The sequence below is a fragment of the Microcaecilia unicolor genome, chromosome 2, assembly GCF_901765095.1.
Source record: "Microcaecilia unicolor chromosome 2, aMicUni1.1, whole genome shotgun sequence".
NCBI classification, from domain to species: Eukaryota; Metazoa; Chordata; class Amphibia; order Gymnophiona; family Siphonopidae; genus Microcaecilia; species Microcaecilia unicolor.
Window position 1 is genome coordinate 453123427 of NC_044032.1, and position 25921 is coordinate 453149347.

General features: G+C 44.8%; 1 protein-coding gene across 1 annotated transcript in view; it reads right to left on the reverse strand.

The window, feature by feature from the left end:
- The window catches only part of SMYD5 (SMYD family member 5), a 45796-nt gene extending 20296 nt beyond the window's left edge, over positions 1 to 25500 (reverse strand). The window contains exons 1-7 of the mRNA XM_030190955.1: positions 25407 to 25500; positions 18225 to 18333; positions 16613 to 16752; positions 14297 to 14418; positions 11325 to 11394; positions 4555 to 4659; positions 1717 to 1779 (exon numbers count right to left, since the gene is read on the reverse strand). Coding sequence (XP_030046815.1) covers positions 1717 to 1779; positions 4555 to 4659; positions 11325 to 11394; positions 14297 to 14418; positions 16613 to 16752; positions 18225 to 18333; positions 25407 to 25493 — 696 coding nt within the window. The 5' untranslated portion in view covers positions 25494 to 25500. The remainder of the gene's footprint in view (positions 1 to 1716; positions 1780 to 4554; positions 4660 to 11324; positions 11395 to 14296; positions 14419 to 16612; positions 16753 to 18224; positions 18334 to 25406) is intronic.
- Positions 25501 to 25921: the final 421 nt, after the last annotated feature.

Here is a 25921-nt window from a genome sequence, read left to right on the forward strand (position 1 = left end):
ACTTTATCTTAAACCAAAAATAAAATTCTTTTTTCTACCTTTGATGTCTGGCCATATACTTTTTTCCAATTGTGTTGGTTCCAGTCTCTGGTTTCTGCTTTCCTCATCTTCGCTTAACTCTCTTGCCAGGATTTTCTGTTCATTTATCATTTCTCTCATATCCTTTTTTCTTTTTCTTAAATTTATTTTTTGCTTCTGTCCAGATTTAATTCTCTTACTGTATCCATCTACAGCCTGCCACCTCGTTCCCTCACCCCAGCTCTCTTATTTCACTTCCACGTATTCCCCCAGTACCTCACTAACTCTATACTCTTCCCCTCCCCCATCCAGCATATGCCCTCTCATCTAGCATCTGCCCTTTTTCTTTATCCCCTCTTCCATCCAGCATGTGCTCTCTTCACTTAACCTTCCATTGTCCCAGGTACAAAAAAAAAAAAAGTTTCTGAGCTGACTAGGAATATAATAAATTTCTGTAAATATAATATGTAAACCGATTTGATTGTCACATAGAAAGGCGGTATATCAAATAAGAACATAAGAATAGCCATACTGGTTCAGACCAATGGTCCATCTGGCCCAGTATCCTGTTTCCAACAGTGGCCAAGTATATCAAATCTCTTCCCCACTAGTATCCAGTCTTTGCCCCTCTCTCTCCTCTCTTCCATCCAGGTGTCTGCCCCCCCTTCCATCCTACTTCTGCCCCTCTCCTCCCCACTTCCATTCAGTGTCTGCCCTCTCTCTCCTCTCCCCACTTCTATTCAGCATCTGTCACACTCTCCATTCCCCACTTTCATCCACAGTATCACCTCCCCACTTTCATTCAGCATCTGCCCCCTGACACCCCCACTGCTGCTTCCCCAAACCAGTAGCAGCAGCAAAACAAAATACAGCCACTCTGGGACCTCCTTGTACATACTTGCAGCTGCTGGGTCTGCCCCAGAATAAGAAGTGTTGTTGGGGAAGGACTGGTATCTGTGGGTATGTACAGGGAGGTCCCTCAATGGTTGTATTTTGGTTTGCCGCTGCTGGTTCTGGAAAGCAGTATCAAAGGGTGGTAGGGTGGGGTGCAGGAGAAACCAAGCCGGTCCTAGTATGTCTGCTATGCGAGGGGGGCCTGAACAACTGCACGGCTGTTTACCAAAATATGTGTGACTGCGCAGCCGCACAGCTTATGGAGAACAGTGCTGGGGGGGGGGGGGGGGGGGGGGAATGGCCCAGAGGGAGCACAGATGCTAGGCTTGGTGAAGGGGAGAGGGAGAAAGCAGACTGGACCAGGGGAGAGACGAAGAGAGTCGGGGAAAAAGGAAAGAGGAGAGGAACTGGACATGGAGAGAGAGAGAGAAATGTGCATCTCTTATCTTGTATTTCAGTTTCTATTTCTATAACTAAGACAGGTTTTCTATATAGGGCTGGAACGTGTTTGCTTTTTGCAGGGTTGTTTTTTGTTTTTTTTTACTGGAGCTCTGAAGGGGTGTCCTCTCCCAGTTCCTACCAACTTGAGTGATATGGTATTATAAGGGGCCCGTCTCAATTTTTCTCCCCGGGGCCCATTCAGTCCTAGCTACATCACTGCCAAGAACATTCATTTCCAGGGCTTATTGGGAATAAGGTTAAACTGCTCAGGCCTTATTGATACACGACCAGTTTACCTCACCCCATCCTGACTCCCGTAGTTTTCTCACAGAAGAATCCTGGGACATGCAGCACCGTACTCACCCGACTGAGCCGTTCTTCATACAGGGCTTCTATGAAATGCTGCCGTAATATATCCAACTGACCCTGCAGAAAAAAGACCAGGGGATGGGAAACTCATGCACTGAAAAGAGAATGTGTACTTGAAAAAAGAAAAGAAATAGAGGACCAGCACTCTCTTGCTCCAGCTGGGAATGATCAGCGGTGCTCTTCAAGGCCTACAGGTTGTACAAACCCTCTTGATCTTCCACATCTATCCAGCAGGCTGGCTGCGTGTACATCTATATCTTCTAGGCATAGGTGAGAAGTCTCACCTACACAGCAATGCACACCCCAGGCAGAATGTAAAAAACTAAAAAACACACACTAGCAGCTTGCAGATTTGTTTTGCTTTACTTTACTTTACAAACATCACACAGTTTGGCTCCCAAGCTCTCTTGTACATGGTTAGTTGAATTTGTTTTTCATTGTTTCTCTTTAATCTTCTCTCATTTCAGCTATCTTCCCTTTGATTACTCTTGCTTTTCATCCTTTTTTTTTCTTTTTCACTCTATCTTGTTATTCTTAACATAGTATTCTATTCACCCATCCTACTTCTGCCCCTCTCCTCCCCACTTCCATTCAGTGTCTGCCCTCTCTCTCCTGATGATTACTTAGCTAGAGGGTACAAGATTGCTATAGGCCTCAGCCAATTTAGACCAAATCTGAGGGAGGTGGCCACAGGCCAGTGCAAGTATCCTTGCTACTTCGTGTCCTGAAGGAACCTTCCTATATACAGCCAGACCTTCAACCCTCAGCTTGCTACGGCCTACAGGAACATGGCAAGCCAAGGCCCCACTATCAAACTAAAAATACACAAAAAGAAACAACCTTCACAGATTCTTCAGGAAAAAAAAAAAAAAAAAAAAGTAGTGAAAGAGAAACAAAATGGATGACGAAGTAAAGAAGTTTATATTAAAAATAATCTTAAATATTTCCAACAAGAGATGACACACAATATAATAACTCAGCCACAAATGATGGTGGCATAAAAGATAAGACTCGACATGGTTTTTTGGTTGCTGTTAAGGCTTGGCAGTACTTTGTTATGTGCTTCCTACAGTTTAGCCTGTCTTCAGCCAGGCGAGATTTATACCATATCCTTTCCAGTTTCCATCCTTCGCTTTTAAGGATCCGAAGTTCTGGAGAAAACCAAGGTAAGCGTTTGTTAGTGGGGCATAAGACCTTTTTTAGTAGTGCCATTTTCTCTAAGGTCTTTGCTAAGTATAAATTCCAAATGTCAACCTGTTCTGACACTGTAGTTGTCTTTTCATCCACCTGTGGATAGCCTAAGACCTCTAAGAAATTCTGTTGTCAGCTTTTTTGTCTCTGATCTCCTTCCAAACTCTGGGAGGTGCCATTTGTTTCTGGTGGTCACTTAGGGAAAATTTAATTAGAAAATGGTCAGACCATAGCGTTATTCCAGAATTCTGGGATGTCAACCCTAGAATACCAGGTCTAGTATGTGACCCTTTTCGCGGGTTGGAGAATTGATCACCTGTGTGAATCCTAGTGCTGTCATCGAGTTCAGAATGTCAGCTGTGGTGGTATCTGGGGTTTCGATGTGTAGATTGAATCGCCCATGATCACCAGCCTGGAGTAATTCAGGGTCACTTGAGTAAATCAGGTCTAGGAGTTGTTGCACAGGTGATGTGTTCTTACGAGGTGCTCAGTATACCATGAACAGCTAGATTGGTTTCTCCTCTTCAAGCTGGATTAAAAGAGATTCTGATTCACTTAGCTAGGGAATGGGTATTCTGTGAAGTTTGATTGTTTCCCGAATCAAGACTGCTACCCCTCCACCCCGTCTTCCTGGTCTTGGTTGATGCTGTATGTTGAAACCTGTTGGGCATAGTTCAGCCAGTGGTAAACACCCACTTTCATCTAGCCAGGTTTCACTTATTCCTAGGATGTCAAGATGCTGTTCAAGAATACATCATGGATCACTGAAGATTTCTTTGCGGCTGATCTGGCATTACCCAATCTTACAGTTCCCAAAGGTAGTCTGGGGGTAGCTTTGGTGTGGCAATGAGGTGATCTTTTAAGTACTGTTATGTAGGTGCTAGACCTCTTGCATTTTTACCTTCTCTTTGGTTGGTGGGGATTATAGTTTCCTCTCCCCAAGATCTCTTGGTCTGCCGGTCCAAGGCACATTCTTTGTGTCAGAAGCTAGTTAGGCAAAATTTCACATAGGTTCAAGTAGTGAGTTCCTAAAAATGGCAGTTCAAAACAGAAACAACTGCATGCTTCTTTATCTTCTTCCAATCAACTCCCTGTAATCAGGTAAAAAAGAAAGCATGAGGGAGGGGTAGCCTGATTTCAGGAAGTTGACTGGAAAAAGACAGAGGAGCATGTTTTGAACTACTACCTTTAGAAACTCACTACTGAACTTGTGGGTTACATGTCTCCTGATGCAGGCATCTTTGTGGAACACGGCCGTGCCAAGTCTAATCTTTTACGCCACCATCATTTGTAGCTGAGTTATTATATTATGTATCATCTCTTGTTAGAAATATTAAAGGATATAAGGGTTTTTTTTCCTTCATCATCCATTTTGTTTCTCCCTCACTCAAGGCCCCTGAAAGAGCCAGCCCGGGGCAGGGCTGCTACCATAGCCACCACTACTCCCCTGACACAAAGGAGCAGGAGAGAGAGAACCTTCTGGTACTGGGTCCCCCTTGGAGGTCAGGTCTGGGGAATCTTGCCCCCCCCCCCCACCCATCCACTCTTCTTGACTACCCTGCCCTCACTGCTCTGTTTTTTTCTCCACTATCACTGTGCCAAAAACAGAAAAGACGCTTATTAAGCATGATCAAAGCCCACCTTAAATGCATCCCCCAGAAGTTTATGGACAATCTCTTTTTCTTCATTGGCTGTTTTACTGCAGAACTGCGAGAACAGATTCATCCACCAATCCTTGTCCTTTGCCTGAAATCAGGAGGGGAAAAAAAACTATTAAAAAAAAAAGTAAAAATAAAAGCCATCATGTTCCAGAGGAGGGAAAAAAAAATCACAGCAGTTTTTATTGGTTGAGATGATTATGTTATTTTAGAATGTTTGTGTGCTTGACACACACAAAATCTTGTTAGCCATGGTGAGCCACAACCTCCTTGAATAATGCAGAGATGCCAAGGGTGGCCCATCCCAATGCTGGAGATTTACCACCGCAATGCAGGAGATTGACGGCCAAATGAGTGAGATTTTTCTTGCAGGCCCCAGCCATGTCTAAAACTAGTTCTGGCAAATCATGCACATTCAAAAAACTGACATATTCCAATCAATAAATAGAAAATAAAGTTCTTTTTTCTACCTTTGTCTGGTTATTTAATTTTCCTCATCATGGTGGTCCAAGTCTCTGGTTTCTGTTTTATTGTCTTCTCTTAACTCTCTTGCCAGGGCCTCTTGGACCATTTGGCATTTCTTCTCTCTACATGTCGCTATCGCAGTTTAGTATTTCCTGTGTCCCTGCTCCTATCTTCCCACCATGTTAAGTATTCCTCTTCTCTGTTTCTGTATTCTTGCCCTATCCAGTATCACCCTTCTGTGTCCCCATCCCTCCTCATACGTCATTATCCCTGTGTATCCCTATCCTCCCACCCACCTGTCAAGCATCTCTCCCCCTTCCTTATGCCTTTCTCCCAAGGAAAGCAAGAAAGGTCCCTCTCTATCCTGCCCCTGATTCCACTTACCATGGGTCCACTATTTCTCTTCCTCCTTCCCTCACAGATCCCAACCATATTTCATTTCCTTCTCTCTCTCTCTTCTACCCCACCATCCTGTATTTCCCTCCCTTTCCCTGCAGGTCCTGCATCCTCTAGCTCTCCCCCCTCTTTCATGGTATGACACGTCTCACTCCCTTCCCTCCTTTCTCCTCCCCCCCCCTTCTCATGGTCTGGCATCTCTCTTCTTCCCTTCCCCTGTTTGGTACCTCTATCATTCCCTCCCACCCCAGCGATAATGTGGTGGCTTTCTCCCTTCCTCCTCCAAATCCACCTTCCATAACCAGAATAGTCCCCAATCTCATCTCCCCATTCTTCTGTGCCCAGCATGCCCTCAAACTCCCCTTCCACCATATCCAGCACGTTCCTCCAATCTTTCCTCCAGTTCCATCTTCCTCCGTATCCAGAATGTCACTCTGATCTCCCTTTCCCACCTTGCTTCCTGCCTGGTATGTTCCCAGATCTCCCTCCTCATCATGCCCAATGTGTCCCTCCAATTTCCCCTTCCCACCTTCCTTGCCGTTGCTTGCTGAGATGCAATGTATTGAGCAGCAGTGAACCCCAGCTACTGCTGCCTGTGCCGGCTTCACAGTTTAAAATGGCGGCTGCGAACTCTCACAGTTGTCTTGTGAGAGTTTGTGGCCACCATTTTAAACTATGGAGTGGAGCCAGTAGGGGCAGTGGTGGCAAGGGAATTGCTGCCACCTAACCAGATGTCAAAGACGCCTCCTCTCAATATGTGAGAGGGAATTGGCATGTGAGCTGGAGTCGGGGGCCCAATGTGGGTGTCACACACAAAATGCATGCGACTTGGTACAACTGCCATGTGGGCATACAAGGCACCTCCCATCCAATGAGCTCTCAGGACTCTGCACACCCCACCTACTTGAACAATGTCCTGTTAGCAAAGAAGCTGGAGCCAAGTGCCCCCCCAAAAAAAAAACTTAGTACAAGTTAGTCAGCTGAGCTGGCTGCCTTCCCCAGAAAAACAGTAACCTCCCTTTGAGTCCCAAAGCCTCTCAGTACCCTCCCCCCTCTCCACAGGATATCTCCCCAATTCATAACTCTCATTATCACTGTCATTAGTGTATGAGTCTTCAGTTTTCCTAAAAGAGATGACAGCCCTCATGCTGCTTCTTGAGCTCTCCCTCCTCCCACCCTGCACCTTCAGCCTGCTTTTTTTTTTTTTTTTCTTCACAACCCTCCCTTCTCCCAGCTGGGCTCCCACCTTTTTTAGTTGTTGTTGTCATTGTCAAGCCTATTTTTTTTTCACAAGCCCTCCCCTCCACCCAGCTCAACTCCCAGTTTTTTCTTCTTCAGCTTAGTTTTTTTTCACAGCTCTCCCACCCTCCCTGCCTTTTTTTTTTTTCACAGTCCTCTCTCCTCCCAGCTCAGCTCCCACATTGTTTTTTTTTACATAGTCCTCCATCCACCTAGCTCAGCTCCCATTTTTTTCCAGCTTAGTTTTTTTCACAGCTCTCCAAGGCTGCTTCTTCAATCTGCTTTTTTTTTTCCATAGCCTTCCTGAATCCCAGCTCTGCTCCATTGCTTTTTTTTTTTTCCTCCAACATTTCACAACTGATTGCTGCTTCCCTAAGATGGTAGACCCTGACCAGGGCATCTTCAGGTGGGGGGGGGGGGGGGGGGGGGGAGGGGGGGGGCTAGTAGGAACTTAACTCCAAACCATGCAGCAAGGCTCGGCAGCGTTTGGTAGTCCCATGTCCGTCGGGGGGGGGGGGGGGGGGGGGGGGAGGGGGGGGAATCATATGGTAGATTCCAGAAGGAAGTTAAGTTACTAATAGTGTCATCTGGTAGCCAGCTACTTCTTAGTGAGGCAGCCAAGAAAAATTCCTCCTCCACCGGGCTCCGATAACTCTGACACTCTCACTGTACCCTCGTGCTGGAGGACAGAAGAGCCAGCAAGCTTTATCTAAGTCACAAAGTGCCATGCGCAGGAGACAGAGTGCGCCTGCACAATTAGGGAAAACCCAGCCTCCCTGGATGAATGAGAAGAGGAGGTTTTGGCATGTCAGCTGGAGATTGGGGCAAAATGCATGTGACTTAGTATGTCTGATAATGTGCACAGCTCAGACAAAATTGTAAATATTTTCTCATTATTTGTAGGCCTAGATAAGAGGCATATAATATCAGGTGACATCAGGTGCTGTATTCTAGGCGGCCACATTTAGTGTTCAGGGAACCTCTCCACTGCTACTGTGTACATAGCAGCAGCAGCAGAAGGACCTGGTGCAAAATCATGTATGGCAATCAGAGCATCAAGGAATCCAACTGTAAAATAATTCACTTGAAATTTATGAATGAAAACAAAAATAAGTAAACTATGAGTCATCCTTTTCTTAGGAAAGGTCCTGAATCCAGATATACACCAAGTCCAATACTTCACACAGCCTTTTACACCTAGCAGAGTCTGCAAATAAATGGTGTCTGAAAAATGTAAGCATCTGAAAACCCTAGCATTGTAGCCCTAGAATCACTGCCTAAGCTTGAGGGATCCCCATGGCTGGATCCTTAACTCCAGACCAATGCTAATCATAGGACAGTCACCTGTTATCTTACACAGGCTTTAGCAAACATGTAGGAAAAACAGTTAGACCACAAGAAGAGATCTAGGGCAACAACTTTGGCCAACAGAACACTGAGGGGGTGATTTCCAAAGCTATTTAGGCAGGTAGAGTGGATTTTATTCACATAAATCAAGTGCCTGAAAGCGGCATTCTGTAAGGGTGACTGAAAGCACACATATACTTTCAGCTGCATTGAAACAGAAATTTTGGAAGTGTGTTTAGGCCAGGGAGGGAAAGTACATACGCAGATGGTTTCTTCATATCTTTGTGTGTACTCTTTTTGTGCCAATAGGATGTTGGCTGGAAACTGGTGCAATTGTTTCCAAGTACTCTATACCCATGGAAAATTTCAAGCCAATTTCTGCTCTGAAAATCAGGGCAAAGTCTGTGGATAAAATGTACCCATAGACTTTGCCCCAAAATGGATAGTTTTAATATTGTGCCCATCGATGCATGCTGGTGAACTAAAGGGCTCATATTAAATAAACACACACACCATATACATATACTAATGACTCGGGCTACAACAAGCACTGAAAAGCTCAGAATACAAACAAAGCCACCTTATATCTGGGCATGGTCCCAACACTTGGGCAGCCACTGTTTGCCCAGTGGAATTGGTATGGATTTGACCCTCTTCCAGCCTCTGATTAACTTAAGGGTTTAGCCCAATCATACAGGAGAATCAGCAGCTAATCCCATGACCTGGTAGCAGTGCTACATACTACCATGCAGGAGAGCTGGGTTTAATTCTCGCACCTAGCTTCTCCTCAAGTTGGCCAATGGGGATACTGCAATGTAGTGTTCAAATCTCATGGGTGTGGAAAGGAGCTTCAGGAAGTGCACAACATCAAAACCTAATGGTGATATTCAAGAAGCGGTGGCCTGTGGCTGCAACGAGTATGAGCGAGAAGAGTGAAAAACACAAATACAGATGAGGAGAACCCAGGGGTAGCAGAATATGAAGGCACCTGGTGCCTGAACCCTAATTTGAGCAGGTTCCCATTGAGAGATGGGAACCCAAAGCAGGGGCCAAAGGCTCTTAAAGGCTGAAGGATTCGCTGCCTGCCTTCTAAACTGTCCCTTTCCAGAGTGACCTCAATGTACGCTCAACTAACCTCCTCCCCCCCACAGTCCTCACTAGTTTATTCTTCTTTGTCCTGCTCCCATCCCAGTCTAATATTTTAATTTAAATTTCCACTTTGCCTCAATAAGACCTGCAGCAGAATGGCCAGTTGTAGTCTATAAAGCTGCTTGTATGAACAAAATAAGCACTGTATATACAGCACTGTATGTTCCTATATAACTGATATATGGGATTATAATACATGGCACTATTCAGCATTAACAACCTGACTTTAGAATACAGACTCTGACTTATTTCATCTTTCACTGCTACATATGAGTTTATCTTGTTGGGCAGACTGGATGGACCATGCAGGTCTTTTTCTGCCGTCATCTACTTTGTTACTATGTAAAGCCTGTTCAATGGCATTACATACAGACAAGAGAACTCTGCCAAGGGTGCCAATGTACCGGAATGATAATGTTATTATCAGTTATCCAGATAAGACAAGGATTTTACAGCCAGGATTTTGAATATACTCTTGTTGTTAAGCATTTCCACTAAAACATCAGAGGTACTTTTGGATTTTTTTTGTATGTTCTTAACACATTATTTCCTTACCCACACATTATATTTAATATGATTTATGCTCTTTCTATAGATCGTAATTTCATGTTTTTACAATAATTGCTTCTATGAACCAATACTTTCTGTAAACATTTTTTGTCACTTTTTCATTTTGAATTTTATTTTCGATTTTTACTTTATGCCCCGTTTTATGCATAATTAGTACACTATTGTTTTAATGCTCTTTTGTACATTGATTGCTTCACTCAATTATTTATTGTTTTTTTAATTTAAAAAAAATTATTTGATGATATTCGGTTACAGATACTACATATCTATGTCTGTTTCCATGCAGATTCATCAGACCCCTGAGGCAGGCCTTCGGGCCGAAACACGGCCGTGTCAAATGTTGCTATCAGTACCAACGTCATGGCCAGACCAGCCAAGGACTCTTGGAATTTCCCTTGCAGCCAGAGAGGCGCTGTGGCTGACAAAAATGAACATTGTTGATGAAACCTAGGCTCATTGTCAAGGTGACCCCTTCAACATGGTGCCAGCAAGACAATATTGGGGTTTCTCAAATCAAAACATTTGGATTAAACTAAGTTAGTCAGCATCTACAACAAGGCCAGAATGCACATGAATAACCCAGCTGCAGCTCGTGAATTCTATATTTAAAAAAAAGGCTCATATCTGAGGCAAAGGGCTGCTGTTTTGTATTTGACTGACCATCTGAGGAACACTCTTGCCCATCTGCTGGACGTCTGCACCAAGTGTTGTGGGTTTAGAGTAACTGACTGAATGATAAACCTGTCTGGGGTAAAGTGCATTTACTCTCTGCTGTTTTTATGATAAGGCAAGAATGAAGACAATAAAGGTTTTTCATTTTGTTCTTGCTGCTACTGTAAATAAATCTATTTTTATAATACCCTTGGGTGTGGAGTTAGTTCTGTTATTATTTGGAAGTTATGAATTCGGGTATATAGATAAAATTATGAGTGGAGGAGTGGTCTAGTGGTTAGGGTGGTGGACTCTGGTCCTGGGGAACTGAAGAACTGAGTTCGATTCCCACTTCAGGCACAGCTCCTTTTGACTCTGGGCAAGTCACAACCCTCCATTGCCCCAGGTACAAATAAGTACCTGTATATGTAAGCCGCATTGAGCCTGCCATGAGTGGGAAAGCGCGGGGTACAAATGTAACAAAAATAAACAAAAATAAAATAAAAGGCAACACAATTGCTTTGCCAACTGCTACAACATGGCAGAGTCACGTTCTTCTATAATCTATACAAAGTGTCACATTCCCCAAAACACCCCAAGACAGTTATCTGTGTATGCACCACACGCCAACCCTTTTGTTGAGTATGAGAAGAGAAATGCCTGCTGACGTCAGTGCCAAGAAGTACAGGGTGGACCATAGAGGGAATACCCAAGGGAGAGAAAAACAGAAAGAGCACCTGATCTGTAATGCGCAGCTGCAGGCAGCACACGCAGAAGCTCACAGAAGCTCCCACTAAGCCCTTGTCCAGAAGTAGGCTTTATGTACTGTAGGCTGCTAGCCTGGAAGATATTAGCTGTTTTCGTTCACATGGGCTGTTATCAATATCAGTGGAAAGAGACCTGTGCTGAATCTCATACAAAAATCGTTCAACTCACCTGTCTGAAGGTGGCAACCATACGAGCCATCAGCATGATGCTAGCAGTCTCCGGAGGGTAATGGATGCTTCTAAACGAGGAAACACAGACAGAGACAGAGAGAATCAGATACTTTAGTGACAAAGGCATAAAGATCATTTCTTGCAGAGCAGTCCAGGCTTCAGGAAAACCATTAGCCAAGAATAATGTCTAACAAGCAACAGAGTATCATATTATCGCACCTAGAGTATTGTGTTCAGTTCTGGTCGCCTCATCTCAAAAAAGATATAAGGGAATTGGAGAAGGTGCAGAGAAGGGCGACAAAAATGATAAAAGGGATGGGACGACTACCTTATGAGGAGAGGTTAAGAAGGCTAGGACTCTTTAGCTTGGAGAAAAGGCGGCTGAGGGGTGATATGATAGAGGTCTACAAAATAATGAGTGGGGTAGAGCGGACAGATGTGAAGCATTTGTTTACGCTTTCTAACAATAATAGAACCACGGGACACAAGATGAAATTAGAATGTGGTAGATTTAAAACAAATCAGAGAAAGTTTTCTTTACTCAGCGTGTAGTTGGACTCTGGAACTCGTTGCCGGAGAAGGTAGTGACAGCAGCTGGCCTTGCTGAGTTTAAAGGGGGTCTGGACAGATTCCTGAAGGAAAAGTTCATTGATCGTTATTAAATTTTGGGTTTTTGTCAGGTTCTTGGGGCCTGGATTGACCACTATCGGAGACAGAGTGCTGGGCTTGATGGACCTTTGGTCTTTTCCTAGCGTGGCAGTGCTAATGTACTTATGTACTGCACATCTTACCATAAAGTTTTGTGCTTTTGGCTCTTCCACCAGCATTGTGGTTTCTACAACTTTCAGCTCCTTTCTACAGTCTGCACATGGTCCAGACGTTAATCACATCAGAAAGCAGGTAAAAGGGGTCTCCTATGACTAAACCTAACCATGCGCCACAAGTTCCTCTCAGAGGATTTCAGCAGTTACTGGACTGTACAACCTGTAATATGCTTGTAAGTTTGGCACGATGGGCCTGGAAACTTTACAGAAATGCACAGACCTCTGGTGCTATAAGAGAAACACCGGCTCACTAATGAGTCAGAATTACCAACCAATGCTCAATACTAACAGCATGCAAATTATACGCACACTGTTAGCATTGGTCGGTAAAAGGGACCGAGCACAGCTCTTGCGGGCATGTCCAGCGATGATCGGACCCCTCCCAACCTGGTGGTAAAGCGAACCCCCTCCCAACCCCCCTGGACCCAAAAATATCCCCCCCCCCCCCAAAAAAAAAAAAAATCTCCATGGTAGTCACCCCTCCACATACCTTGTGACGGAGTTTATTTTCCCTTATAGGGTGCACTGGGCAGGTGCTGGCTGCCGCCATTTTGAGAAGAGTGGGCCCAGACTCGAGGCAGTAGGTGTTACTCCTGCCCTACAACTGTTACAAGGTATGTGGATGGGAGGGAGTCACTAGACCACCATGGAGTTTTCTTGAGTTGGGGGGGCATAGAGGAGGTCCGCTGGACCACCAGGGCGTTTTAAAGGTATGGGAGAGGGAAAGATATTCTTAGGATTGAAAGCAACGGTATCATGGTATGTTCCAAGAATGCATCATATAACTGCACATATGAGGTTGGCAACTGCCCTGTTGCCAATTGCCAACTGCCCTGTTTATGATGCCAGTGTTTAATCATGAAGAAGTGGATACTGCGCAGTGTGTCAGATACAACTCTGGATACCTTGATGGGCAGACTGGATGGACCATGTAGATCTTTATCTGCCAACATTTACTATATTACTATGTTACCTTAGGAACTCCAAAAGGAGGTTCTCTTTAAGACAATGCAAGAGTTGAGAATGCATTAACTCAAACCGATCTCTTACTTATTGGTTCTACTGCAGCAAGAACAAAGATGGATATACCATTTGCAGACGATTCATCCTAAAGGGTTCAATACGAGGATTGAATGGAATCAAATTTTTTGAAAAGATTGGCACAGAAAGAAAATGATGAGAAGAGGCGTTGCCCTTCCCTTGATTGGTGTGTTCATAGCCTATAGGGAGGTGCTGTGTTGAAAGCGAGTGACGTCAATGATATAAAAGCCACGCGCCATATTGAGTGCTTAGCCAGATGAACGAGAAAGGATTAAGCAGTAAAAGTGAGGCGTTATGAGGCAATGTGTGGTGAGAGAGAGAGTTTGAATAAGGAACCGCGTGTTGAAACAAATATGCTCTCTTGCAGATATCAGTCGGCAGACGCCACGGACCCTGATGCAGGAGTCGAAACCTTGGCGAATGTTGGCCGTCGGCAGCGAGCAGAGACTGAGCAGCTGCAGAGATAAGTTTCTTTCCTATTACTAGAAGTCTAGATAAAGTTGAATTAAGTGCAACTTACATGAAAGAATTATCTTATAGTAAAGAATAACTGGAGGTTTTTCAGCCTGTGATGAATGAATGGGGCTCCCTAAGGTTGATAGACAAAGGAGTACCTTATTTTTTTAGGCTTTTCCTGCTTTTGGATGAGACATCACCACATCATGAACCAATAAGTAGAGATCAGTTTGAGTTGATGCGTTTAGTGTGTGAAAAGCTCATAATTCTGTCTCCTTCACCTTAAATATGTATTTCTCTTCCGGAATTGGTGATCACCATTATGGAAAATGTAAGCCACATTGAGCCTGCAAATAGGTGGGAAAATGTGGGATACAAATGCTACAAATAAATAAATAAATAAAAATAAAAGGGGATGGTGGGCTGGATGTGTGTGCGGTGAATGCCATGCTGGATGATTTTATTCAGGAGAAGACTGATGAGCTTAGTTTAAAAATTTTATATTCATACCTCTATACAGTTTACTTAATCAAGTTTACAATCATAATATATGAGAAACTTGTCAGTACCAAACAAGTTGCCCTGGCTAGTCAGCAGTTTGCAATTTCACTACTTCCACTGCTTTCTCTTTCATACAGTGAGTACCTACCTCCAAGTGTCCTGAAGCTTGTTCAGGGGGTTTTCGGGATCTTCCTTGGACGGTCCCAGGCATAGCATCTGGTGGTACTGCTCATAGGCTGCCTTCCGACACTCAGCGCTACAGTACTGTACCTGTGTGCGACAGCAGAGCTCCAACTCAAAAACCCTCCACAGCTCTCACCTCTGCCTAAGAGCAGTAAGAACCCCTTCAGGGGATAGAAGATCCAATTTTTGTGTCTAATCCATATGCTACCTTCCGAGAAGAAGGTAGAATGAGCGATCTTGTTTCTATTAGTTACCCCAACACAAAAGGACCCCCAAGACAAGTTAAGCCTAACTTTCCCCTATTGTTCCAAGATGCATGTATACATGGCTGCACAGCATAAACTAGCAGCCACATATGCAAAGTAAGAGGAGCGTTAGCTAAGGGAATCCTTCCTGCCAGTAATGGTTGCTCTGCGCCATAAGTATGTTCAAAACTCACAGGCCAGCACGTCTCAACTCCTGATCTTACCAAACTGGAAGACTGGCTGCCAGGAAGTACCAGCCCGTGAGCTCTGAAACTGCACAGTGATGGGCAACCTTTTGAGCTTGGTGTGTCAAAATTCACCAAAAAACCGAGCATAACTCGGGTGGTGTGTCACTTCAAGAAAAATCACTGCTACTAGGACCACCCCCGGGCCCCCCCTACCCGAGATCGCTGCCCACCCGAGGTCGCTGGGCCCCCCCTCCACCCGCTACCGGGCCCGGAACTAACCTTAAAGCCTCCTTTCACGTTGCAGCAAGCAGCAGCAGGGCAGACCTCTCCTCCTTCCTTCTGTGCTCCGCCTTCGCGGAAGTTACGTCAGGCAAGGTCAGGACACGGAAGGAGTGGCCTGCCCTGCTGCTGCTTGCTGCGACGTGAAAGGAGGCTTTAAGGTTAGTTTCTGGGAGCGAGGCGGACCACACTGCGGCGGCACTGCGTGTCATCGAAAATGGCTACGCGTGTCAGTGCTGACACACGTGTCATAGGTTCGCCATCAGGGTACTAGCACAAAATACAGAGAGGTCAGCAACAGCAGGACAAGCTTTCACCATTCGATTAGGTTTTGCTAAAAAAGGCAGGAAGAGAGGAAAAGCTGAGGAGTTCAAGCAAAGGGAAGAAAAGAGATAACAGAGGAGACGAGAGAGGAACAGTTACAGGAATAGCTAAGGAGAGCACGATCTTTAGGGCAGGGTGTGAGAGGGAAAGGCCTGTCCTTAAATGCTTGGTATGTGGTGAAGGGGGGTGGGAAGGAGGGTGAATGAGAACAACAGATGTGGCATGATGGGAAAGGAGGCATTACAGAGATGAAGTGGGGATGGAGGAGCAGGAGAGAAAAATGGAAGTCATGCGAGATAGAGGTCGGCCAAATTTCAGTTTAGGAATCGAAACCAGACCAAAATCCAGGTTTGGGTTTTGAGCTGGTTTCGATTCCTAAACTTAAAAAATCTGTACCCTCCCTCCTGTCGATCACTTTCAGCCCCCCCCCCCCCCCACCCTACCTCATCCATAAAGATGATGAGTTCACCTACTGATCTGCCCACCCCCAACTATCAGTAGGCTCTCTCCAAGCCCTGGTGATCTAGTAGCCTCTTTGGGGGCAGGAAATAACCTCAGTCATTTCTGCCCGGTACTATTGCTGGTTTAAAATGGCTGCCTAGACTGCTATGGGAGGTCCTGGCAGACATATTGAGATTGGCACCGGCATGTAGGAGCACGAGCAATCTCAATGTGGCTGCTGGGATCTCCTATGGCAGTCTTGCGAGGCTGCCACAGGCAATCTTGGCAGCCATTTTAAAAACAGTAGCAGCACCAGGCTGAAAGAGTGGGGGGTTTTTCCTGCCTCTGAAGAGGCCATTATACCACCAGGGCTTGTTAAGATAGGCCGAGGGAGAGTCCACTGATACTTGGGGGACCTGGGCGGGTGTGTGTGTGGAGGCAGCAGCCCAGGGGTACCCGTCTTCCACTTGGGGGGGGGGGGGGGGGGGGGGGGGGGGGAAGAGGCGCAATATTTTTGGTTTCAGCTTCAATTGTGGCCGAAACCAAGCTGCAAATTTCTGCCATGGATTTGGTTATGGTCGGCCTCTAATGTTAGAAGAGATATCAATGAAGCAAAGAATTGGATGCTGATAGAACAAGTGGTAAAAGGGCCACTGACGAGTTCTTGTGACAGCTGTGGTAAGTTACAGCACTACTGCAGAAACAGTACACAAGATGAGGGTACATCCCTCAACTCCTGAACCCTTCCAAAATGTGCTCAGCTATAAAGAAAAGAAAAAAAAAATTCAAAGAACAGCACCTTACCTGGCAGTATGGGCATTCTCGATGGAAGTCTGGCTTGATGTGGCATTGCTCAGGGTAAGGCAGAACCAGAGAAGGATTTCCAGACAGCCTCCGGGCATTCTCTTGGGCCGTCTCCAAAGCTCGCAAACAGTGGTCACAGGCTGGGGATTCACACAGCACAGAGTCAAGGACAAGCAATAACTCTACAGCTGCATCCACAAATACAGCAGGAAAAAAAGAGAGATAGAATACCGTGCCAGAAGACAGCTCTTTCAAAGGCTGCTCAGCAACTTAAAAGGGACCTTCCTGCTCAGCACTGAAGCCATTTTACCATCCAGCCAGTTGAAAGGGCTGCCCTGCCTCTACAGTAACTTCTCAATAGCAGAGCACTCATTGACATCACTGTATTATTTCAGGCACAGCATTGGGACATGCAGCCATCACCACTCTGCTACAATATGGCCAAATATCTGCACCCAGCAGAATCTTCTTTGGTGTCAGCTAGTTCAGGACCCATTTAGATTTAACAATTTACCGGCCAATAATTAGATGATTTCATGCAATTAAACATGCTTATTCATGTAAAAATGCAGCTTAATTATGGACAGGTTTGTCAGGAGAAGAAAGCATGCACAGTGATGCCTCTCAGCATGCGTCGTCCACCTGCTTTGATGTGGACGCAGCCTACAAGAGCATGTTTGTGCTCACAGTGTGAACACCAGCTCTTAATTTCAGTGGGAAACTACATGGGGTTTGCGAGACCAGTGTGAAAATGCAGACATCTCTCAGCTCAGAAACAAAGAAACAGATTGCTGAGCAGTGGGGCAAGATGGGAGGGTAAAGGAAAAAGGAACGTCATTCCAGCAAGCCTTAGGGATATCACAGATGAACTGGGCAGACAGAGAAAGAAGTAAGATAGTCCCAGATCTTAGCAAAACTGAACAGAGAAAAATGCCTGAAAACTAAAAGTATAAAAAGAATCTAGAAAAATTCTGGAATTGGAGACACATGGTTTTCTGCAGGTGTATCCAGGAGATACTGCCATTATAAAAGATTTCTGAATCCCGCCTGTAGTGAATTCTTTTAGAAGACTGGAAATATATTATTCCTCTAAAAGAAAAAGAAATCCAAAACTATCTGACAATCCACCTGTTGGCTGGACCTCAAGATACTCCAAATGCAGTAAGCAGAATAAAAGCAGGATTCACCAGGTGCCACAGTCAGATCCAGAGGGGCAGGAATATATATCACTCATATCAGGCACCTGCACTAGCCCTCCCAAGGCTCCAGAAACCCTGGGATTGGCCAATCAAAAACATTTTTTTGTCCAGGTCAACATTTTTTCTCCCCACAATAAACGGCCCAGCAGCAGTCTCTTTCTGCTCCTGAGCTTCCAGTTTAGTTAGAACTGGGGCTGGAACCCATAAGTAGGAGCCTGCCTGTTCACTACTAGTTAGGGACATTTTTCCTGCCTGGACAAACAGAAGGTTTAAGCCAAGAATCAGGTCCAGGTCCCTCCACATACATCCGAGCTGCCGCTGGCCCCACCATCATGCTTAAGCACAAACACACACAGTCTGCATAAAGCAGCATCCACAGCACTTGAGGGCAGAAAACACCCCTCCCTCCTCACCTCTGTATCTGTATAGAGCATTCCAAAGGAACTGGGAGGCCACCACTGGCTTCTCCTGGAAAATGGTCTCTCCCTTTCGGATGCTTCTCCTAGCAAATAGTCCTTTACCCTACAAAAGATCAAAAAAGCAGATGTAGCTCTCTCAGAAGCAAGCTCTCTGCAATTATTTGGGTGTAAGATGACACTTTTCCTTCAGACAACTAAATATGGAATCAACTTTTTTGGACCAAAATCCTTCCATTCCCCCCCCCCCCCACCACCAAATCTCCCTTGCTTCCACTGAGAAGAAATCCTAGGTGGTCATGGAAGGTGAGTGTATGAGAGGGAAGGAAGGCTCAGACAGCAGTTCAGAAGCAGTGTTCACCCTCTGCAGTTGCCAAGAGAGATTGTTGCTGTTTCACATGGTTGTATGAGGTTATCAGGGTGTTCATAACATACACTGGCCCAATCTTTTCACTCTAGCATTAGGACAGTCAGCTCTGCATGAAGGACCAAGAGTAGAACCAAAGGAGACAAATGGAAGTATGGGAGACCCTGAACGATTTTATGTTTCAATGATTTTTATTGGAGAACTCACAACAGAACATTTACATTTAGAACTTATCTGCTTGTTTATCTAACATTAGTGGCCTAACACTTTATGCACAGAAACACAGTGCATATCACACACCCACAAGTATCTTGTGTCATTCATCCTTTCTGATTGTCTCTCCAGTAATTTTTACATTTTCATCCCCTTCCCTCCCCGAACAATTTTAAAAGGACTATGTTCGTGAGAAGCTAACTAAACTAAAGGTGGACAAAGCAATGGGGCCAGGTGGCATACATCAGAGGGTACTGAAGGAACTTAGGTAGTTTTGGCAGCTCTGCAGTGGTTCTTTAGTCTCTAGAGTGGTCTTAGGAGGACTAGAGAAGGCCGGATACGGTCCTTCTCCACAAAAGCAGAAGTAATGAGGAGGATGGGAATTAAAGGCCAGTTAGTCTGACCTCTGTAGTGAGTAAATTAATGGAAACACTTCTAAATCAGAGATTACACTTTATCCTCATTAGCTTACATATTCCTCCCCTTCACCCTTGAGCTTAAAAATGCCACTTTTATACTTCCTTCTATCGCCAACACATCTTCTTGTCCCTTCATTTTACTGTGGCTATTTTTTTTCTTGTGCATCTTTGCTTTCCTGAATACCAGCTTCTCTTAACTTTTCTAAGTGTTGTTGCCTGTGTTCTTCTTTCTGTGATCTAGGGTTTTAAGGAACCCTGACTTAAAAATTAAGCTCATTACTTACATAGTAAAATAGCATATGACGGCAGATAAAAACCTGCATGGTCCATGCAGTCTGCCCAATTAAGTGGCCAGGGCCACACACCTGTCACTCTGTTCTGGTTATACTCCAATATGATCAAACTAGTAAAAAAGGCCCGTTTCTGTGAGGAATGAAACAGGCGCTAGCAAGGTTTACCTGCGGCAGAGGGGGGAGGGCGCAGGACGGCAGCGTGGGGAGGGTGCAGGTGGGTAGGTTTTTTTTGGAGGGCGGCAGCTTCAGGGTCCCGGCGGATTGTTCTATTGCCTCCATTGTCCGTTTCGGTTGCCCACAGCGAACGCCTGAAGGACCTTGATATGCTTCAGCTTTGGAATCACGGCTGTTATACCTACCACGACCTTTGTCGTCACCAAAAAGGCTGTGGTAATAAAATGCGAGCGGACGGGTTGAAATGTCGAAGGGCTGTACCGTATGGCTTCCTCTTTCCTTTCAGGCGGCAGTTAAGGAACGGCCGGGAGAGAGGACCCTTTTCTGAGTAAATCCCTCCAGTTCCTGTCCCTCGTTCTCATTAGGTTGGTGCGGCGGCAGCGGGGTGGAGTGGCTGTGTGTCGTCCAATTACTTAAAAAGTAATAGGGTAAAAGTAAAATATTCCACTAGATTTTCAGTCTGTGTGTATCGGAAGGACTCAGTGTTGGTCGCTGTGCATCGGGGGGAGGGGGTGGAGGCCCTGCGCAGGTCGCTGTTTCTCGCTGTGCGTGGGGGGGAGGGGAGCGTCGGAGGGTGGTGGACGTGGCGATTGGCTGAGTGTCATAGCCCCGCCCGCCACGTCATTACGTTGTGACGCAAGGGCGGGGCAGACACTCATGGGATCTTGCAACTACAAATTTACATTTAGAATGTTGGGGTTGTGAATTATGTGTGGATGGGGCATGGCTGAGGGCGGGGCTATGAGTGAGAGTGAGTGGTGCTGACAGCCTAGAAGACTACAGGGCTTCAGTGTTTCCCTGCCACACAGTGAGGTTCAGAACGCTGGAGGTGAGAATTATTTATATAGATACTGGCACCACAAACAGGGCAGTCATACAGTCATGGAACAGTGCTTTTATAGTTCTGGTTGCAGCACTGTCATTATTCTTATGGTATGCACATTTGGAGACATTATTCATAAGAAAAATGGAAAGAACACCTTTGATACCAGTTATCTTCTCCATGTATTGAGATCTCATATGGCTTGGGATATGGCAAAATTGATTGTGTATTTTGTTGTCTTTTATTATTTTGTGCCCTGACGTATAAGAAATCTTCACTTACAATAGATACGCCTATAATTTCATAATTAAATTTTTTTTAAAATCATCTTGCCCATCAAGTGGATGCAAAATATGCAGCATAACTTGAATTGAAGAAAAGTTCTCTTTAAATCCATGTGGATACTCCATAGTAACATATATAGTAACATAGTAAATGATGGCAGATAAAGACCTAAACGGTCCATCCAGTCTGCCCAACAGGATAAACTCATTTTACATGGTATGCGATATTTTATATGTATACCAGTTTCATTTGTCCTTGCTTTTCTCAGGGCACAGACCGTAGAAGTCTGCCCAACACTCTTCTTGTACTAAAAGTTCTGAAGCTAACATCGAAGCCCCTTAAAATTTACACTCCAGCCCATCCATATCTATTTAGTTATGATCATGGCGTACACTGTAGAAGTCTGCCCAGCACTGGTTTTGCTTCCCAATTACCAGCGTTGCCACCCAATCTCCGCTGATTCTGTAGATCCATTCCTTCTAAACAGGACTCCATTGAAGTTAATGCAATACCTTCTAAGTTTTACATTTTTAACACAGCAATACTGATGGACTTTGAGCATCACAAGGTGTAAACTTCTTTAACATCTGTATCAAATGCCTCGGAATTTAATTCTGGCCTTGCACACAATAGTATCTATTTCCAGCATGGAATTCATATTGCACAGCTCAGTGTTTTTCAAGTCCGGTCCTAGAGTACCTCTTGCCAGTCAGGTTTTCAGGATATCCACAATGAATATACATGAAAGAGATTTGCATATAATGGAGGTAGTGTAAGCAAATCAAGTTCACGCATATTCATTGTGGACATCTTTAAAACCTGACTGGCAAGGGGTACTCCAGGACTGGATGGGAAACACATTAATATAGCTGAATATTGTGTCGCATCCTGTAACAGCATGTGTAGCTGGACAATTCAGTAGTGTTAAGCTCTAAATTTTTAAAAAGCATATCTACTGGAACAAATTCCCAAGACTGACCGCTGCTGCATATAACCCCTTCAGACCTTTGACTATTCTTGAAAACATACATCTATATTTGAACATGCCACAGCTATATATTCAAACAAGAACTAACATTATAATTCAGATGCACAATGAGTTTTTTTCATCAGTCTCTATTTTAGAGCACAAGCTTCAGGTAAATCTTCTTTCCACCAAGGCCCAGTCCCCCTACACAAACTGACCTCCCAGGAACTGATTTATTCTTGTAGATACATTTCAATGATAGATCTATAGCTTATGTAGACCAAGGGCTCTCAACCGAATCCTAAGGACACACCCAGCCAGTCAGATTTTCAGGATACCCACAATGAATATGCATGAGATAGATTTACATACAGTAGATGCAGTGCACATAAATATATTTCATGCATATTCATTATGAACATCTTGAAACCTAGACTGGCTTAGTGTATCCCGAGGACTGGGAAGCGAATTCCAGCTGTAGACAAATTGCAACAAACACTCACCTTTTTTACCTAATGGAGACTACGCAAAACCATGGCACTTTTTGTGTGTGTACAAGCGTTAACACTGAAATCATTGTGTGCATCAGGCAATAAGCAGCCCTTTGGTTCTACCATGCAATGATGCTGTAAGCTTTGTCATAAACTTATAAGTCAAACTGCCAAAAGTTTTCAGAGTCTGTAATGCACTTCCTATCACATGTGCACAGAAGCATGAAATCAAATATCACACTTGAGTTTAATATGGTTTCAGGAAGTTCATATGAAGCTGCTTCTGGTAACACTTCTGATTCTCAAACCATTTCCAATTTGTTAGGTTTTCTCAAGTATTTATCTTTGGAGAGGTAAAGCAATAGTGAAGTCAATTCATGTCAGCAGAGAAGCAGTCAAGACAATAAGGGGGAGATGCATCAAACTTACCTGTTCAGTAACATGCTTGCTTGACTGGTTCCAGCCCGTTTAGCAAGCACTTTATTCAGGAGGAGATGCACAAAGGGCTGTTTTCCGTTCGTGGCAGCAGACAACGGGAATGGTATGCAAAGTTATTAAAATGAGCTGATTACCATTCAACTGTGCCTTCCGAGTGATGCACAGCCGTTTCTGAACGAAGCACAGACTGCAGCCCCTGCCTTTTACGACAAAACGTTTACGGGATGTCAGAAGCTGTCATCACAGCACAACAGTAAGCTGAAGAGGAAGTTTCCCATATGTTGGAAGGACCCTACTGGATAGTGCTGCTGGAGAGGAGCAGAAAGGGATAGTGAATTCTTTCCCCCTACTCTCTCGTCTTTGCCTTCTTTTGCGGGCAACTGAGCTCAGGAGGTGCGAGGGATCTCTGCTTTTCTTTTTTGCTAGATAACAGCATTGGCTGCTTCTCATCAATCCTGTTATGACGTTTCTCCCCCCCCCCCCAGCTGTAGTAGTCTTTACGTTTGAAAAAAAAAAAAAAAAGCTACACACGGTGGTGGGAGGCGGGGCTAGTGCTAGGCAGACTTCTATGGTCTGTGCCGTGAAAATGGCAGATACTACTCACGGTCAGATATACACAAAAAGTAGCACATATGAGTTATCTTGTTGAGCAGACTGGCTGGACCGTGCAGGTCTTTCTCTGTCGTCATCTACTAAGTAACTATCCAGCTTATTTTCGAAAGAGAAAGACGCCCATATTTCGACCCAAATCGGGAGATGGACATCTTTCTCCCTTGGGCGCCCAAATCGGTATAATCGAAAGCCGATTTTGGGCATCTTCAACTGCAATCTGTCGCAGAAACGGCCAAAGTTGACGGGGGCGTGTTAGAGGCGTGGTGAAGGCGGGACTAGGGCGCGTTTATCGGCCGAGGAGAGATGAGTGTCCTCGGCCGATAATCGAAAAAAGGTATTTTTAGCACGAATTTGGGTCACTTTTTTTTTTTTTTTTACCCTTTTTTTCCACGAACAAGTCCCAAAAAAGTGCCCTAAATGACCAGATGACCACCCCCAGTGGTCACTAACCCCCTCCCACCAAAAAAAAACAACTATAAAAACTTTTTTTTTCCAGCCTGTATGCCAGCCTCAAATGTCATACCCAGCTCCATCATAGCAGTATGCAGGTCCCTGGAGCAGTTGTTAGTGGGTGCAGTGCACTTCAGGCAGGTGGACCCAGGCTCATCCCCTCCCTACCTGTTACATTTGTGGTGGTAAATGGGAGCGCTCCAAACCGCCCCCAAAACCCACTGTACCCACATCAGCCCCCTTCAGCCATAAGTGCTATGGTAATGGTGTAGAGTTGTGGGGAGTGGGTTTTAGGGGGGATTTGAGGGGGCTCAGCACCCAAGGTAGGGGAGCTATGGACTTCAGGGGTAGTTTGCTTTGTTTTTTTAATTGTTACAAGTGCCCCCTAGGGTGCCCGGTTGGTGTCCTGGCATGTCAGGGGGACCAGTGCACTACGAATCCTGGCCCCTCCCACAACCCAATGCCTTGGATTTGATCGTTTTTGAGCTGGGCGCCTTTGGTTTCCATTATCGCTGAAAAACGAAACCGCCCAGCTCAAATCCGCACAAATCCGATGCATTTGGCTGGCACAAACCGTATTATCGGAAAAAATATGGACGCCCATTTTTTTCAAAAATATGGTTTGTCCTGCCCCTTCATGTACCTGTTCTCGGAGATAGACGCCCATGGAGATGGTTGTTCGCGTTCGATTATGCCCCTCCACGTATTACTCTTCTTCTCTTGATTCTCTAATGTGACTGTAACAACATCACTCTGTATTTGTTTCATCACCGGAGGTGGCTAACACCTCACGGTACTATGTAAGATACATTGAGCCTGCAAATAGGTGGGAAAATGTGGGGTACAAATGCAACAAATAAATAAAATAATCACATAAAAGAACCTGAGAGCACTGCAATAAAACAGATGCCAAGTTACCCAGTTCCAGGCTGAAGACTTTTTGGGCAGTTCTGGTTTTGAACTTACAACCCAAAGCCGTGTGGGATTTGTAGTGCTTGATTGCTGCCTATTAAAATCAGTGCAGCACATTCCATAATACACCCTTTTGGTGTAGTCAGAAATCCAGGACCAAAAATCTCTAACCTGGAACTAGGTAACTTGGCAGAGCTGCAATAATTCAAGCGAGTCGTTTGAGAACAGTCAATCAGTGCAAGACCTTTCTCAACCCAGAATGGCCGGGGTTGGGGGGAGGAGAAATTGCTATTGTTTGACTGTGTGGAGCGAAATTATGCTTTTGTTGATCATTTTATGAAACTTCGATAAAGTCGCAGATCCCACAGGACAACAGAAAGGTAAGCCCCTGCCACCGTAGGGTCCAAAGAAAAGCTTCTAGAAGCACAGCGCCCAAACCTACAGAGAAAATTCCCCTCCGAGGGTTGTCTTATATTAGTCGACAGATGGCACAGAATAGGGTCGGATAAAGATGGCCCATCTCGAAAAAGTTAGCTAAGGTTCATTTAATATACAGCCAGCAGAACCATCAGCGGAAAGTTAAAAAAGAAGACCAATCGTGTAATCAGATTACACAGTAACACCACACCCAGTACAGTAACGGAAACCTCTCCCCTCCTCTGAGACCCCAGTTTTTTAGGCGCAAGGATAGAAATCGCAGTACTGCGAAAGGAAAAAGAAAACGGAACACTTTACCTTTTGGCTATTGATGACACGAACCTCTACCGTATCACGGACCGGCGCCGCACACAGAGAGAACACGTCGCACATGGAGGTCGCCATATTGAATCAACCTCTAACCTTCGAACGTTGAACTCTGCAGAGAAAACCCCGCCCCTCTGGCTGGCTCGCGCAAGCTAAGTTAAGCGGAGCGCCGTGAGAGGGTGAAGTGAGGACAAGGAGGTGGATACAACACAGGAGACGGAAGAGCCTGTCCCCAGTAGTGTAAGAGTTGAAGCTAGTAGGCGGAGCTTGCTGCGGTTTTAGTACACCCAAAACAATAACAAACGCTATTGAAAACAATAGCAAATGATCAGCGCTATACAAATGTTAATAATAATAATAATGTTAATAATAATAATTATTATTATAAAATCCCTTATTTTTAATAATAATAATAATAATTATTATTATTATTAAAAATAAGGCATTGTCTTTGCATGGCCCATCTGTAACAAGTCTAAAGCTGTTTCAGTTGGCTAGGCAGTGCC